At 40.5% G+C, this 16,390-nt stretch overlaps 1 protein-coding gene across 1 annotated transcript; it reads right to left on the bottom strand.

Annotated features, from left to right (window-relative positions):
- Nucleotides 1-6,723: 6,723 nt before the first annotated feature.
- Nucleotides 6,724-15,464, bottom strand: LOC117296148. The gene is made up of 2 exons (XM_033779028.1): nucleotides 15,363-15,464; nucleotides 6,724-10,641 (listed from the first exon to the last, which is right to left on the bottom strand). The coding sequence occupies exon 2, from the start codon at nucleotides 10,257-10,259 to the stop codon at nucleotides 7,284-7,286; it is 2,976 nt and encodes a 991-aa protein (XP_033634919.1). The 5' UTR covers nucleotides 10,260-10,641; nucleotides 15,363-15,464; the 3' UTR covers nucleotides 6,724-7,283.
- Between the last annotated feature and the right edge of the window lie 926 nt (nucleotides 15,465-16,390).

The raw sequence follows: 16,390 nt of genomic DNA, 5'->3' as shown, positions 1-16,390 counted from the left end.
TATGAGACCTATCGATTGCAAGAATTGAATGTCATATCGTTGAGACAATATTTTTCTATATTTTGGTTGGCCCCACAATGTAGGTTCGGGCAATTTGTTCTTGGCCCGAATTCACAGACTGTGTTCTCAACACAGCGCCCGTACCTTATGCGTGTATGCGATGGCCAGCTGCGTGTGGTACGAAAAAAATTGCCGCCCGAACCGTCGGCTGCAGTGTTAGACAGGGCGCCCTCAACATCTTTCAGCTGGATATTATTTTCTTAATTTCGTCTTTTTTAATGAGGGTGGTCTCATCAGAGAACTGTTTTCTCTGCTGGGGGCCTTGGAGTTTCTTGTCATGCATCAGGATCCACAAATATCTAAAAAATAAACTTAAATTGAGAATTGTTGCTATCATTTCAAGAATAACGAATGGTCATGGTCATAATCAATACTTCGCTCGCTCGTCCCCAGCGCCTTGCTTTAACCAAAAGCGCTGGGATGGGCAAACGTATCATGCACTGTCATTGGTTTAATAATGCGCAGTCCCATCATGCATCACACTCACACTGCACCATATTTCTACGCACTGTACGCATGATGTACTTCCTGAAAAAGAATCTGTTCAAGCGATTAGCCCATCCCAGCGGTCCTGGATAGACCATGGAGGTAGACTGGCCGCTGGGGCCGAGCGAAATTCAATACAGTGACAATTTTCTACATTTAATTTGTGTAAGGTTTCTAACGCTGAGGGCGCGTTTGCTGAAAAAGGCGACTGCAAAGTCGATCCAGTCATCCTGACTCCGTTGTTTATTCACGTTTTCCATTATTTAAAGAAGCGCGTATTAAACAGTCAAGCGCGCAGAGGTCATATTTTGTTATTTGTTGTCAAATTTAGAGCCTTTCGTTGACTCGCAAGTCACGAGGCACATTACAATAATGTCTGAAAGAATTTACTGCTAATATTACTCCGAACACTCGGCTCCAGGTTTGGCTCAGATTCTTATATAGCCACGCGGTTGTTTTGTCAAAATTGCGCTTGCTTTGCGTATACCATGGAGGAAATCCTCCATGCGTATACGCACTCATGGCTTCAGACGAGAGAACTGAGCCTGAAGCCGAATCCATAGCCGAAGCCGTGGATTCGAAAAGGGCATGCAAGGTGGACGAACACGTGAAGGCAACAACTTTATAAGGTTGAGTGGCTTCAGACCAAGCTCGATAGCGCCGGCACGTTAATCCGGAAATCGCGTGTTCAAATCCCATTATAGGACATTGTTCTTTGTTGAAAACAGAACTAGTTCAATGCAACTTCTAACGGGCTTGTGACATTTGGTGCTGGAAATTTGGAATGTCGTACCCCTTTCCTATTGTGTTTTCATTGCGTTCTGGGAATCCCAGAGAGTATTTGGAGGATTTTACATCGGAAAAGCCCCGTGAGCCAGTTTGTGCGAAGTGGGAAGGGCTCGCAGTGGACTCGATTGCGTCTTAGGCTTATGGACCGATTAATAATGTTTCCGTCGCAACTTCACGAAGCAAAGACGCGCCCCATTAGCCATGCACAGCTAGCATGAACTTTAGTATACCGCCATCTTGAAGTCACTACGCTCACTGGATGGTATTTACGTTAACGTTGGTGACTCGGCAGGATCCTTATAAGTGAGGACGCAAAGCCAATAAGAAGAGTGCTTGATTGTTTTGGTGGCACGGTGGAGTGCAGATATGAGCCAAAGTCGATGGTGGACGGTGAACTTCACGCAGGAAAATCCAGTGCTTTTGGTGAGTGAAACTACACGTTGTCTATAACTTGAAAGTCACATTGTGTATTTTGGGTTTGCAACATTATGAAGAATGATCCTCCATGTTAAAATATAATAATCTTGTCAGATTCAGTGCGTACCTTGTGAATGCACAATCAATGGCATTGCGCTCGCTTTGAACAAAAACAGCCCAGTTTTCGTCGAAAATGGGTTTTCTTTCGAAACGAAGTAAAAACTCTTACTCAACTGATTATGTTTTTGTACTGTTCTCTGTTTCCGAACCTAAATATCACAAATACTTTTGACCCCCGACGCCCCCCCCCCCCCGTTCTCATCTACATGAATTACAATGTTCATTGACACACTTTCATCCCTCTACCGGTAGGGTCTGTTTGGGAACTATAGAGGGCGCTACGGTTGAAGTAAAGGACGTTGTATTCCATGATATGGGGGGCAGTGAATAATAACTTTAGCGGGGACGTGTGGGGTAAATTCTGATTATGTCTCAATTCAAACTCATTGTGTTCGGCATTCATGTTGTAGTGTTGCTTATAATAACATGGGGGTGATATTGAACCCAAATTTAATTCAAATTTTGAACCCAAAACTAATTCAAACATTTTGTTGCGATATTTCTTAACTGTGAGAGAGGTTTTCCTTTCCTCCACTACAGGACGCCATCCTCAAAAGTTGTTTTCTGATTTTTATTTTATTTTAAGGATTCCATGTTTTGAGTTGAATTAGAAAGAACAAAAATTCCCTCGACAGTGGCAAATTTGTTGTACATAAAAAATAAACATATATACATATATCGCCCGGGGCAAAAAAGGTGGGGATTATGTTCTGTGAATCTACTGTGACGTGTGTACATCTGTAGGAATATATGAAATATAAATTCAGTGACATTTTGTTAAATAATTTCTTTCAAATTTTAGATTATTCGCAGCACCATATGACCTTTGTGACTACCATAAGACGTTTGCAAAGTACATAAAACTCTTAAGTCTGCTGCATTTAACTGTCAACATAGAGACGCTTGGTGGCGGCAGACAAAATGTAAACCTCCATTGTCTATACACACTAATCTAATTACTTTTCCGGCTATGTAAAACTCTGTAGAGTCACAAATTGTTAGCATTATTGTATTTCTATAATACCAAATAGGTAATAAAACTATGTTTGAAGGCACTGGACAGAACGGTAACTACTCAAAATAATTGTTACTGTAAAAACTTTGGTGAACGATCCGATCAATGGAGAGCTGTTTATAATATAAACGATGTGAGAAATGGCTCCCTCTGAAGTAATTTTTAACTCAAATTCTAAAAGACTTCTAACCAGCCATGTATTTCAGGCATCTGAAAGCACACATTGTGAAAAGGGTGTTTTATCTTTCATTCTTCTCTTGCATTTTGTTATTTTATGCATATGTTGGGATATAATACACCAAGCGAGAACACACATGTACTGGTTTCTGATAATAATTTTTACCAAAAGTGTCAAGTGCCCTTAAAAAAACTCGCCAGAGGCATTATGTTTTTTCCACTGAATCGAACTGACGTGTTACCTCTCTTCAAGACAAATAATGACTTTAAACGACTTTATTCTTCTGTTTATTTGAAAGTAATAAGAAAAAAATGCTAAATAATGTTATCAACATATCGATCCTCCATGACATCCCCCGCTGGTATATCAGGGGAAATCTGAGAAATGATTTTATTTAACAAAAATACACAAAAATTATGCTTGGTAAAGACATTATCAAAACAATGAATACTTTTTTACACAAAAAAGGGTTATTGTCTCACATTTTACAAACAAAGCCCCTCAATTACTATTTCGTTATTGGCACTAAATATCGAGCTTACAAAGTCATTATTAAATAATGTAATTGCAGATTTATAAAGCTTTGTTAGTACAAAAATTCAGACTTTCTTGGTTAACATACTAGTAAATCCAAAAACACGCCGCTGTCTTTCCACCGGACACGACCGTGAATCGTGACTTCTTAGGTGAAGAATATACGCCATTTTTGTGTAAATTACAGTTAAAAAAATAAGCAGAAAATAGGAGCTTTAAGGCCCCTTTTCGCTGCTTGCTAACCGCTTTGAGCAAAAAGCGAGGCTATGAAATGAACATTTTGCTAGGTGTGCTCGTTAAGCACACAATCGGCAGTTATTTTCTATGAATGCAGAGTACAGAGCTAATTGCCTCAGATGGTGTAAATGCACTCTTAATTGTAATTACATTGTATACTAATTATCACTTTTATAATTTTATTGATCATTAACCCACGTTTCATTTCACGGTAAGTGAGTTTGGCTCCACTGGTGCTTTTCATAGGTAATAACCAAACAAAAGGGACACGTTGCTTTGGATCGGGCGAGTTGGTCTGTGAACAGCGTTTGGTTTTTTCTTTCTGAAACGCATATGGTTAGAAAGATGTTTTAAAAGTAGAATATTATGGTCCACACAAAATTGCATGGTTTTCCCTAAACGTCGTTAACTAATGACACGCAAATTTGAGGAGTTAGATGTTTGACTTCACAAAATGGCCGATCGTGTTGGTCCGCAAAAACAAAAGGAAAACCACCCAATTTCGAGGCATATTTTTGTGTTGATCACTGATTTTACTTTTAAAACATCTTTCTTATATGCATTTCACCATAACACACGGTTTCAAACTCTTTTAATGGACCAACTCGCCCGATCCAAAGTACCATGCCCCTTTAATATTAACAACATAATGTAGATTATTACACGGACATTTTGCATTTTATGCAACCACATCGCCATGCAGTCTGGGACTGCTTTTCACAAACGTCTAACAAAACTTAAAAAAATTAATTACATAATTGTTATTCTTTTCAACTGTTGAACAGTTTCGTTACACATTATAAACCCTACATTTTAATATAACGGTCCGTTTTAGGAAACAAATACTTGGATTTTGTTTGTAAATATATATTTGAGTTATCCCATTCCCCGTCGTTCAATCCAGTAAATGTACCGGTAGTATAAAAATTAAAAAAAAACGTTCGGTGTATTTGTAAATAAGTCAACAAATCATGGCCTTTAACATACAAATTTCCATGTGTTGTTATCTACTAATGCAAGCGTTTCAACACTTTGAACATTTCCGTGTGTTATCTTATAGTATTTTCATTCCAAAACCTTTCAGTTGTTATAATTGAAATTTGTACATTTACTTTTCAAATACAATTAAATACATTGAACAATAAATACATAATATGAACATTCTTCTCTGGCATATACATGTAGTTAAATATATTTTCTTCAATCTTCACTGGCTTCAAGCTGAATTCATACACTGATAATAATAAAATAACGTAAGGGCCCAATTTCATGGGCCTGCTTCCTCAGGAATGTGTTTATGCAAAACACATTTCAGGGGAAGCAGAACGTGGGAACTAGAGACGCTAGGTGGCAGCAGACTTACGAGGTAAGTCCATAAATGGTGCGTTCGATTAGCCTCCCCGAGTCGACCCCGGCGTGCTCATCCGGGTTTAGTTTTATATCCAGGACAAACATGGGCAGATATTTCTGGGGAAAAAAATCACCCACCCTTCTCATGACGTCATCCATACATGTACATGGTTTATGACCGCGTGCTCTACAGTAGTAGTAGGTGCGCATTGGGCGTATGAATAAGCCACTTAGGAATTCCAGCTGCGCATGTCTGTTACTGCTGACAACGCATTTTGTCTATCTTCTCACCATATTTTCAAAAGGTTACGTGAGATAGACAAAATGCGCTGTCATCAGTAATAGACATGCGCAGCTGGAATTCCGAAATGGCTTATGAGGTGGATGCTGGTCTAGCTAGCGATCAAATCATCTAGCTATGTAGACCAGCATGCACCTTATTCAGCAGTTAGCGCTTGCGCAATGGGTATTTTCGAACAGGTCCATGTACATTTGTACCTGATAAGTCTGCTGCCATCTAGCGTTTCAAAGTCTCCCATTCTAGAATGAGCAGTGCCAACGTCCGTTATCTTCCGCCTGAACCAAAATCTTAGCGGTCTTGGATGGGGATCATTCTGGGTGCAGCCTCACAACTAAGAAAAACTCGTTCTATTATTATGATAATTTCTAGTTCATTCTTACATTACTTTAAAACACCTCTCAAAGTCACATTAGGCAATTCGCTAACAAATGCACATTAATCGAAGGCATATCGAGGATTATGCTTTAATGTTCTTCAGTTTTGTCTTGTGCCCCCCCCTTCTTCTGCGTCTTTATCAATAATGTAAATACATGTAGTCGTCAATGAATGAACTACTGAGAGTGCCATTTAGCAAGGGTCCCTTGTTAAGTTTTATCAAGGTTGTTCAACTTTACAAAATGTACCTCTTGTGTAAGGACAACAATTTGAGTACTGTCCAAGGTCTCTTGTAAAATCTTGTCAAACAGTTTCTAAATTTTACAACCTTGCTAAAATTAACCAAGGGACCACTGTTAATTGCTGTCGTGTGAATAGCGCTTACGCGTCACATACGAAAACAAGAAGTCAACACAATGTGGCAACTTGAAACACTTTGTGGACTTGTGTAGGTAAGATATTGGTGGTTTCTGAACAGTGTTGAAAAATAATGTTTTTTTTCTGAAGTGCACAGAACAAAGGAAAGTCCTCAGAGTGAATGTGTGATGAAATTATATAAATCTGTGATACCATGATATAATATAACAATCTTTATAATACAAGCATTTGATTTAAGGCACTGGACACGTTTGGTAATTTATAAAAAAAAATCGTTGCATCGTGAAAACTTACTTGGTAGCAAGCAATAGAGAGCTGTTGGTAGTATAAAACAATGTGAGATATGGTTCTCTCTGAACTAACGTAGCTTTCGAGAAAGAGGTAATTGCAGGTCTGAAGCCTTTTACTATAGGCTTCTGCGAGCATACAAATTTGTAACTACAATGACCAATCGAGTCCAAACTCTCACAGATTTGTTGTTGTGTGCACATGTTGGGATACACAAAGTGAGAATAACGGTCTTTGACAATTACCAAACGTGTCCAGTGGCTTAAACAAAAGACGAATCGCACACAAGAATACATACTCCAACCAAAATTATATAAATAATATGCAAACTAGGTTTACCAGATAATTTACCGTAAGCAGCAATCAAAATGACGCACAATATTGTATCAAATTAAAATATTGTAATTAGTTGTACAAAACGGTCCGAGCGCACATACCGTGCATAAGTGTTTGATTATTGACCATCCGACTGTGCTTTAGTGTTTGATTATTGACCAGTCAACTGAGCATTAGTGTTTAATTATTGACCAGTCGACTGAGCAATAGCGCTTGATCATTGACCATTCGACTGATCATAGGTGTTTAATGAATGACCAGTCGTCTCAGCATTAGTGCTTGATTGACCATTCAACTGTCCAATGACCAAACACTAATACCCAGTTTTTAGTTTTTATCACGTCACAAGTTGTATAGTTTTTGTTTATAAAACAGACTTGTACAGTACTCTTGTTAGTTAGTAGCAATAATATCCATGCTTAATCGATGCTTATATTCATCAGAAGCTCATCCCAGTTATTATGTAACTCATCCAGGGGTACCATTTTACAGCTGGTGACACCTCGTTCTCTTAAGTCGTCTTTTAATGACTCCTGTTCATTACGAGTCATATAGCGATTCAGAATATTGCACTGCTGGAGTGCTTTGCAAACCGTCGCCACCTCGACCCCCGGAAAGAGGGTCTGAACGAGTAAGTGCGTTGGTATGAACGGGACCTCAGATCTAAGGACGCATGGGAAATACATCTCTCGGTAGTGCACGCTACTGTGGGGAGGAGTTTGCAGCCTACGGCTATTAATAGGAGGAGGATCCTTTGGGATAGAGGTTGTCACCCTGTAGATCTCGTGTATTTTACCACCTGCCTTACGGAGCCGTCGAAACCCATCCTCGGTGGGGATTTGAAAAATGGGGGCAGAGTCTGTGGGGTCCGTGACTATATACTCGCTTCCAACATCCTCACTAAGCTTCTCATTGCTGTAAGCACTGTACTTTATGTCCAACTTATCAGCCTCAGCATACAGTCTGGTGTTCCTTTGGGACTTTTTGCTGGTCGGGTATGTAGAAAAAGCTTCGGGATGACGAACACGAACGGTGGCATCGAGTAGTTTTGTTTGAGCGGGTGACGGGCAGGTTTTAGCATTATGTGGCGTTGCTGGTGTCTCGCGAAAGGGGGTGTATAAGTCTCTGTTCGAGTTAATTGGGCGACTGTCAAGCTTGGCTGCTCGGCCATGTGGCTCAGGTACAACCCACGCGTTTATAGTACTGGTGTCTGTCTCAGCATGATTGATCACCAGTATGCCGGGTGAACGACACGCACCGGACTGTGGCACGGACGGCTTCTCGTTATCTGTTTCTATCACAAGAGACGAGCTCCAGGGTAGTTCTCTGGACAGGCGAATGGATTCAGAGACCAGTTCATCGGTGCATAAGGAGCCCTCTTTTAGTGCGAGACAGAGGGGAACTGTTTGACTCTTTGGGTTGGATTCCGGTTTCGGTGGAAACTGTCCTTGATCTTGCGACAATTTGTTCCTGGCTTGTTTCTTACCGAGATGGTTAACAGTGTATGGTTTTGAACCACCTCTGTCCAAATCATTTGAGGTATCGTTTTGACCGTTGCTGCTAGACCCTTGGGCAAGGGTATCGGATTGTACTTTTGTGTCAGAAGATTGATGTAAGATGCCTTCAACCTTTTTCCTAAAGTTTGCCAAGAAGCGATTCCTTCCGGGTGAATCAATTGGTCTACTAAATGGTTCTGTTTTAATCCGAACACCGTTTACTTGTGTGTCACTGTTACCTTTCCGTTTCTTCAAGGATAGATCGAGAGCTTGGTCGCACCTTCCTGACACGGACACAGGGCAATTCGTCTCAAGCCTGTCGATACAGTTTACACCTTCCGTAGCTTTTGCCTTCTTGACCATCAATTCGGTTTCGTTCGCAGTGTTTGACAAACGCTTTCGTGGGTTCTGCTTTCTGGGTTCTGTGCGTGGGGGAGACGTCGTTCTTGGACCAAGTAAACAGTGACCTTCAGCAGAGCGAGCAATGCTGGTGGTTGCGCAAGGTCCCTGGTAATGGTACATTGAAATTCGATGTTCCTCTCTGACCAACACTTCATCATCTGTAGGCAGTTCAGATGAAGTCCTACCGTACACAAACTGTCTGTTCTTTTTGGACTGAATCTCTGTTGGCGAGGACGTGCATTCAACACCACTGTCATGTGAGTCCACGCTTCTTGTTTCTTTCCTCGTATCTATTGTTTGCCGAGTGCAGCTCCTTGCAGTCGGTGAAACTTTCATGCTGTACGCTTGACAATTCTGAGACTCTTTTTTATTGTTACGTTGTCCCTCCTGTACTTCAACAGCCAAGCTACGCACATCAACAATCTTAGGCATTCCATCATATCGATTCAAGTCCAGAAAGGCAGCTCTTTGTGTGTGCTCGGGTGACGTTGGAAACTGCCTCTCCGGAGCACGCGTTCCACCGTAGTGATTAAAGTCCGAGAAGGCTGTTCTTTGCGTGTGCTCGGGTGACTTAAGACATCGTCGTTCCGGAGCAACCTGATGCTGCCTGCGACTCGGTTTGTTCATTCCGGAGTTTGGATGGTGATTCTTAAAAGCCTCCGGCTTGACTGGTTGCATGTCTGGGTAACGGTAGAGGTCAGCCGGTGGTCTGGGCTGACCGTTGTACCACATTGGGATAGGCCTACTATTGGTCCTTATTGTCGGACCGGGCAGGGCGTTAGGGTAGTTTAATGCACCCTCTTGGTACTTGTACTTCTCTCTCAACATCTCGACTCTTGTTATCATTCCCCGGAGACGGTTAATCTCCACGTCGAGTGAATTAACAGGCGAAGTTGACGCGGACGGTCTTGTGAAGGCACTGTGATGATACCCTCCGTATTGCTGATCAGGACAACCTCTTTGCTGTGCGGAGCTATTTGGGTACATGTGATTCCCTGCTGATTTCCCCGGGATGTCTTGAAACGGACTGAAGTGTTGGGGAACACTCTGGTTGTGTGAGTAAGGAATGCTTCGAGTAAGTTCTTTCAACGGTGGTGGCAGGCCGATCCCACCTGGCCAATGCTGAGGGCGTTTATCAAGGACCATCGGATTGCCGGTTACGACACGTTGCTGCTGCATCTCTCGTATCGTTGTTTTCTGTACTGCTGTCGACCAGTTCATAGTGGGGTCCGAGAAGGCACTCGTAGATACCAAAGAGCGCCTGGAATAGTTTGCTGCTCCGGGGTTCATTGTACTATTATTATTGGCTGCAAATTGTTGTAGTTTGTGAACTGCCGATACCGAAGACTGGTACTGGTACGGTCTTCTGGTGTTATACATGATCGGCTGCATTGGTGGTGCTTCTGAGTTGAAAGGATGTGTTTCTGGCGATGCCTCTTGTACACAAGGGTGTAAATCTCTATAGGACTTTACACGCTCGTGGCTGTTCGTATCCATGCAGACCACTATGGCACACCCTTCCTCACAGACTTCGGGAGCTGATTGTCTCCTCTAACAATAAGCACCCACTCCTTTATACCACGCCTGCATTTATATGCATGGATGAGGGTATCTACTTTCTGCTGTGTCACCATGTGTTATAATAACAATGCGATAGTGCATTCAATGTTCAGTCTGTCCATCAAGTGCATTGACTGATGCCAGGTTCGATGTCCACGTGGAGTTTTATCAGGGCAAGAGCATACACGACATCACTTTGAATCAACACGGTATCTAAGATAGGGTAAGGGCATGGTTGACTCAGGTTGCCTGTTCACACGGGAACATCATGATTGAAGGTGAGAGAATCCCACGAGATTATTTCAGCATTATCATCAGTCTGAAAGTAAAAACAGAATAAAAAAAATAGATCTTTGGAATCATTGTTGAATTGTTTGGTTTATCTCAAGGGTACCGAACTTTGTTGGACGACCGTTCAGAAAGTTCACGACATACGCGAATGTGTACAAAATGACCTTTGTGCAAAACGGAAAGAATACAAATGAAGAACTAGATCTTTGAAACTTATGTCAAATCATTTGGGTCATCTGAAGTGTAATCAAGCAATTCAAAAAGTTCGCGAAAGATTGTAAAATGACCTTTGTGCAAAACAAAAAGGACAAGGTGTTTAATTAGGATTTGAAACTTTGCATGGTGGAAATAATATATAGAAGAGTTTGCGGTAACACCATGTAATAACAATCTCTAAATGAGTTGGGGTGGTTCTGAAAAGAACCGTTGGATTAACTCGACGTTTCGATCAGTATGCTCTGATCGTCTTCTGGAGAATGCTGGACTCTGATGCTGCATGCTGCTTAAGGTGTTTAATATCATTGTAAATCGTCTGGTTAATCTGAAGTGTAACAAATATTGTTGTTATACCTCGGTAACAAACTGTGAAGTTTGATTGGTCGAGAACCAATCATGTGACGCGCAACAAAAGCGCATGTTACATGGCTCGACGGGCCGGGTAACATGAAAAGTGATGTACACCGGTGTACATCACCTTGGTCGTTCCCAGCGTTGGTCGATTTCCAGCGCTGTGTGCGAAACAACCGCGGGTACAAGGGAATTGTTTCTTGTTCGTCTGCTAATTAAACAATAAATAGTCCGTCGTAATAATGTTTGAAGATGACAACAGAACTTCGAGAAGAGGAATAACAGTTATACAAAGGTAGAACAAAACAATTGTTGCACGTTGTGACGGGGTCGAGGAAAAATGGCACCCTCGGCTTCGCCTCGGGTTCCTTTTTCCCCCTCGAGTGTACAAAACGACATGGACCCCGTCACAACATGCAACAATTGTATACTGGTAACCAATTCAAAAAGTTCGCGACATTCGCGAAAGTTTGTAAGATGACCTTTGTGCAAAACAAAAAGGACAAGGTGTTTGATATCATTGTAAATCGTCTGGTTAATTAATCACCAATTAAGAAAGTTCACGTAACTCACGAAAGTTTTACTATTGACATTTGTGCAACAGAAAGATTACAATTAAAGGCAGCGGACACCTTTGGTAATTGTCAAAGACTAGCCTTCACACTTGGTGTATCTCAACATATGCATAAAATAACAAACCTGTGAAAATTTTAGCTCAATCGGTCGTCAAAGTTGCGAGATAATAATGAAAGAAAAAACACCCTCGTCATACGATGTTGTGTGCTTTCTGATGCTTGATTTCGAGACCTCAAATTCTAAACTTGAGGTCTCGAAATCAAATTGGTGGAAAATTACTTCTTTCTCGAAAACTACGTCACGTCAGAAGGAGCTGTTTCTCACAATGTTTTATACTATCAACCTCTCCCTATGACTGGTAATCAAGAAAGGTTTTATGATGATGATTATTTTGAGTAATTACCAAAAGTGTCCACTGCCTTTAAATCTTTGAAGTAATTGTCAAATCTATGAAAAATTCCATCAAAGCTTGTTTAGTATCCGGACGAGGGTTCATATGAAGGGTACCGCACTTTGTTGGTCACCCAATCAGAAAGTTCACGAGTGACCTCTGCCAAATTTCATAGAGCTGCTAAGCACAAACATTTTCTTAGCATGAAATTTCTTCCTTGATAAAAACAGGATTACCAACCAAATTTCCATGTGATTGTCAGGGTAAGTTAACAAAGACTGAATTATACCAGTAACAAGTAATATGCAAAAATGGAACTTTGGTTGGTAATCCTGTTTTATCAAGGAAGAAATTTCATGCTAAGCACATTTGTGTGCTTAGCTGCTCTATGAAATTGGGCCCTGGATGCGCACAATACGCGTCTATACCCTTTCTGCCATTTTAGGAGTCAATCGTACATTTTGCCTCCCAAAATGGCGGACAGGATGGGCGTGGAAAGGTAGAGTGTGTGTTGTAAAATTAGTTTTGGTGGTACATAATTATACTTAAGACGGACCAGTTTTTTTTCTTCTTCCAGCCTTGGTTTTACAATGATCCGAATAAGATGGCTGCGCCGTGATAAACGAGAAGTGTAAATATCATAATAATGTGCTCATTCGTTTGAACCTTTTTTCTTGCTTTAGGATACCGGTCTCGACTCTTACCTGACGTCATTGAAGTGTTATGTATTACAGAATAAAGGAGAACAAACATTAAAAACACGTATCACTGAATGTCATCACATCAAAACAAAACTAGCATTTTGTGTAGAATAAATTCGTCATTCTCTAGTCACACTATAGACTTTATGCACAAATGACGTCATTTTAGTAGGGCGCCCTCGGCTCTAAGTAAAAATTTACCCATAAACACAGTCACAGCTCAAATTGACATCAAGATGCAGTACTCTAAATCTGCAATATTCTTCCGCGTCGCCATTTTGGGTTACTTTAAGTACGGCAAACTATTTTAATAAACTCGACATTTGTCACAAATTTGTTTTAAATTGCCGCACTTTTTACCACGCGAAAAATCATTGGGTTCGACACGGCGAAACTACGACGTTTAGTGAAGGCCTAATTAGTTCCTATAGACATTGTTCATTTTAACATCACATAATTGCAGGATGTAATGATCAGAACATTATTACAGTCTTCAGTTGTCAGGAAACGTACTAAAAATAGAGATGTTGACAATTTTGACATTGGCCCTTACGTTCTCATGTCCAATATAACCTGAGATTTGAATTGTATAACACGCCTCGTGAAACATACCTTAAAAGGTCTTGATACCTCTTGTAGATCAAGTTTCTGGCAATGGCACGAATCCCTACTCACTGTGGATGAAGACAAATTTACCTGTAGAGGTATCGGCTTCTTAAGTATTAAAGTTTTTCATGAAAAGGGGAAAAATCACAGAGCTTTTAAAGGCAAGGGACACTACTGGTAATTACTCAAAATAATTATTAGCAAAAACCTTTCTTGGTAACGACTAATGGGGAGAAGTTGATAGTATAACACATTGTGAGAATCGGCTCCCTCTATTGCCATGAATTTTAAAGACACTTGACATTATTGGTGTTTGTCAAACACCAGTCTTCTCACTTGGTGTATCTCAACATATGCACAAAATAACAAACCTGTGAAAATTTGAGCTCAATCGGTCGTCGAAGTTGCAAGATTATAATGAATAAAAAAAACGCCATTGTCACAAGTTGCGTGCTTTCAGATGCTTGATTTCGAGACCTCAAATTCTAAATCTGTTGTCTCGAAATCAAATTCGTGGAAAAGTACTCCTTTTATCGAAAACTACGTTACTTCAGAGGGAGCCGTTTCTCACAATGTTTTAGACTATCAACCTCTCCCCGTTACTCGTTACTGAGTAAGGTTTTATGCTAATAAAGGTTTTATGCTAGTAATTATTTTTTAGCAATTACCAATAGTGTCCACTGCTTTTAAGAGTGATTACCAGACGTATATGACTTTCCTTCGATCTTCTATAACGGTATTTGGGTATGGTGATTGATACATAGGGCACAGTTTTGTACGACATGTCGCGAACATTCCATTGTTGATAACCAAACCGCACTTGTTTGCAATCTGTATGACCGCCCGTATAAGCAAAACAATCAAACGTTCAACAGCGATTGGGACCGAGTTCAAAATTTCTATACATACTTTCAATTAAATAAATAAATATACCTCGCATCCCTGGTTGCTTTGTTCAACAAAATCAACAATATTTTGTTTGAATAATGTTTTAAAATGTTGCACACTTTGTCCATCTGTTTTGAGTTTAGCATTCATATGGAACCGTTGCGTCAAGTTATCATTATTCTGCCAACATGCGTTTCATCCCAAACGTTTTCAAACGCTGTTTATATAGACAAACTCGCCCGATCCAAGTCCTTATAATTTGTTGGACAATCGAATGGGGTAATTCAATAGTGTGCCAAGCATGTTTAATTTAGTCAGAAATTTATGTTAAATTTTCAAATTCTTCTTTACACTGCATTTAATTTTGATGAAACCTTCCGATTTGTCAGACCTTCCTCTATATTTTGCACGGACTCACTAGTTTAGTGACAAAGTATATTTTGTAGTTTAATTATTTAATTTCAATACCTGCTTCATTAAATATCAACTTGAAATTAATAGCCCTCTTAATTGTAAATTTACAGTCAATACGACCTTCACATTCAATTTAGACTTTCAAAATGGAATACGTGTTGAAGTTTGCGGTGCTTTGCGGTACCACCATGTGGTTATCAGTTTTTGAGTAAATAAATGTTGGTTTTGAAAAAGAACCAGTTTGCTTTGCTCTATTGAGCCGTTAACTACCGGTTCTTTTCAGAATCAACAGTACTCAACCAGATATGATGTATTCACATGGTGGCCATCCGCTACTTTTAGAAACTATGAAGGCAACGGGGAGCCTAATAGTTTCTAGAAGTAGCCATCCGTATGCCTCTCTTTTGTGTAGTCTTAGATCATAAACGAACAAGCAACGGCAGACGTGGCCGCCATTAGCGGGATTTCACGCATGAACAGCATACAGTGCAACACGCAACCAGTTGTTAAGTCGGGCGCGGTAGTAACACACAGGATCTTAAAATGGCAACCGTATGTTACACTAATTATCAACAAATTGTAAACACGGTAAACACATATACTTACGGATCGTATGGCCTATAGGCCTAGCGGTTTACACAATTCAGTTAAAGTTCCATAAAACTGTTCTGGGAACAGTCAAAACTTGCTGGTCCTCAATCAAGCCGATACGCCATTGCTGTGTACGACAGTACTTTTCTCTATGGTACCTTACGTGGTTTATGGTTAATGCAACCCGGAGGGATACGTCACGCTTTGTGGGTCCCCAATAATGTGGAACAACATCCTTTGAAGCCTATACATTGCACCACGCATGGTTATGGAGCAGGCAAGGGTATCTCCCAATTATGTTCCCCAACCACTATTTTTGTCTTGAATAGAAAATCCCCCTTAACATCCTCAAGCACACACAATGAAGACAAAATAAAGTTGCCACATCCCTTATCAAGCACCATTTGTTACCCTCTTTATGAATGGAGAACCAACACAGTAAACCAACCACCACTTCGCGCTCTACTGGTTAAACCACGGCGCCTCTGGGCCAGTGCTGTACGTCACCAATTTTACGAAGTGCCAAAAACATGTACGTCTGTAGGAAACTCAACTTGTCTTTCTTGTCGTCGTTTTTTATTCAGTCACAGAGTTTAATACAGGTATCAAAATGTATATTTGGTTTGCGGTAACACCATGTGTGTATCTACTTGCCAGGTAGAGTTGTTCTTAGAAAACTGTCTTGCTTTATTCTACTGCCGCGGAGTAGATAGTCGGAGGTTCGGGAGACTTCTCAGTTCTGAAAAGAACTGTCCTGTTTTTTAACTATTACCTGGGTGGATGGTATAGCAAAAGAAAATAGACTGGACTACTACTTTAGCTTTTAGGATCGTAATCTGTACTGCCGCGGAGTCAGTTCTGAATTGGTCTCAGTTCTCTAAGAACAACTCGGCCTGGCAAGTGGATACACACCTGGTGTTACTGCAAACCAAATATACATTGATACCTCTCCATGCAGTGCCTCAAATCCTATATAGGTATCAAAATCATCCGCATTTTCTTGCTAAGGCTGAATTGATTACTCTATGAGTTGATGATTAATG

This window comes from Asterias rubens, chromosome 10, assembly GCF_902459465.1.
Source record: "Asterias rubens chromosome 10, eAstRub1.3, whole genome shotgun sequence".
Lineage (NCBI taxonomy): Eukaryota > Metazoa > Echinodermata > Asteroidea > Forcipulatida > Asteriidae > Asterias > Asterias rubens.
Note: the sequence above shows the minus strand (reverse complement) of the source record. Positions and strands in the feature narration are given on the sequence as shown.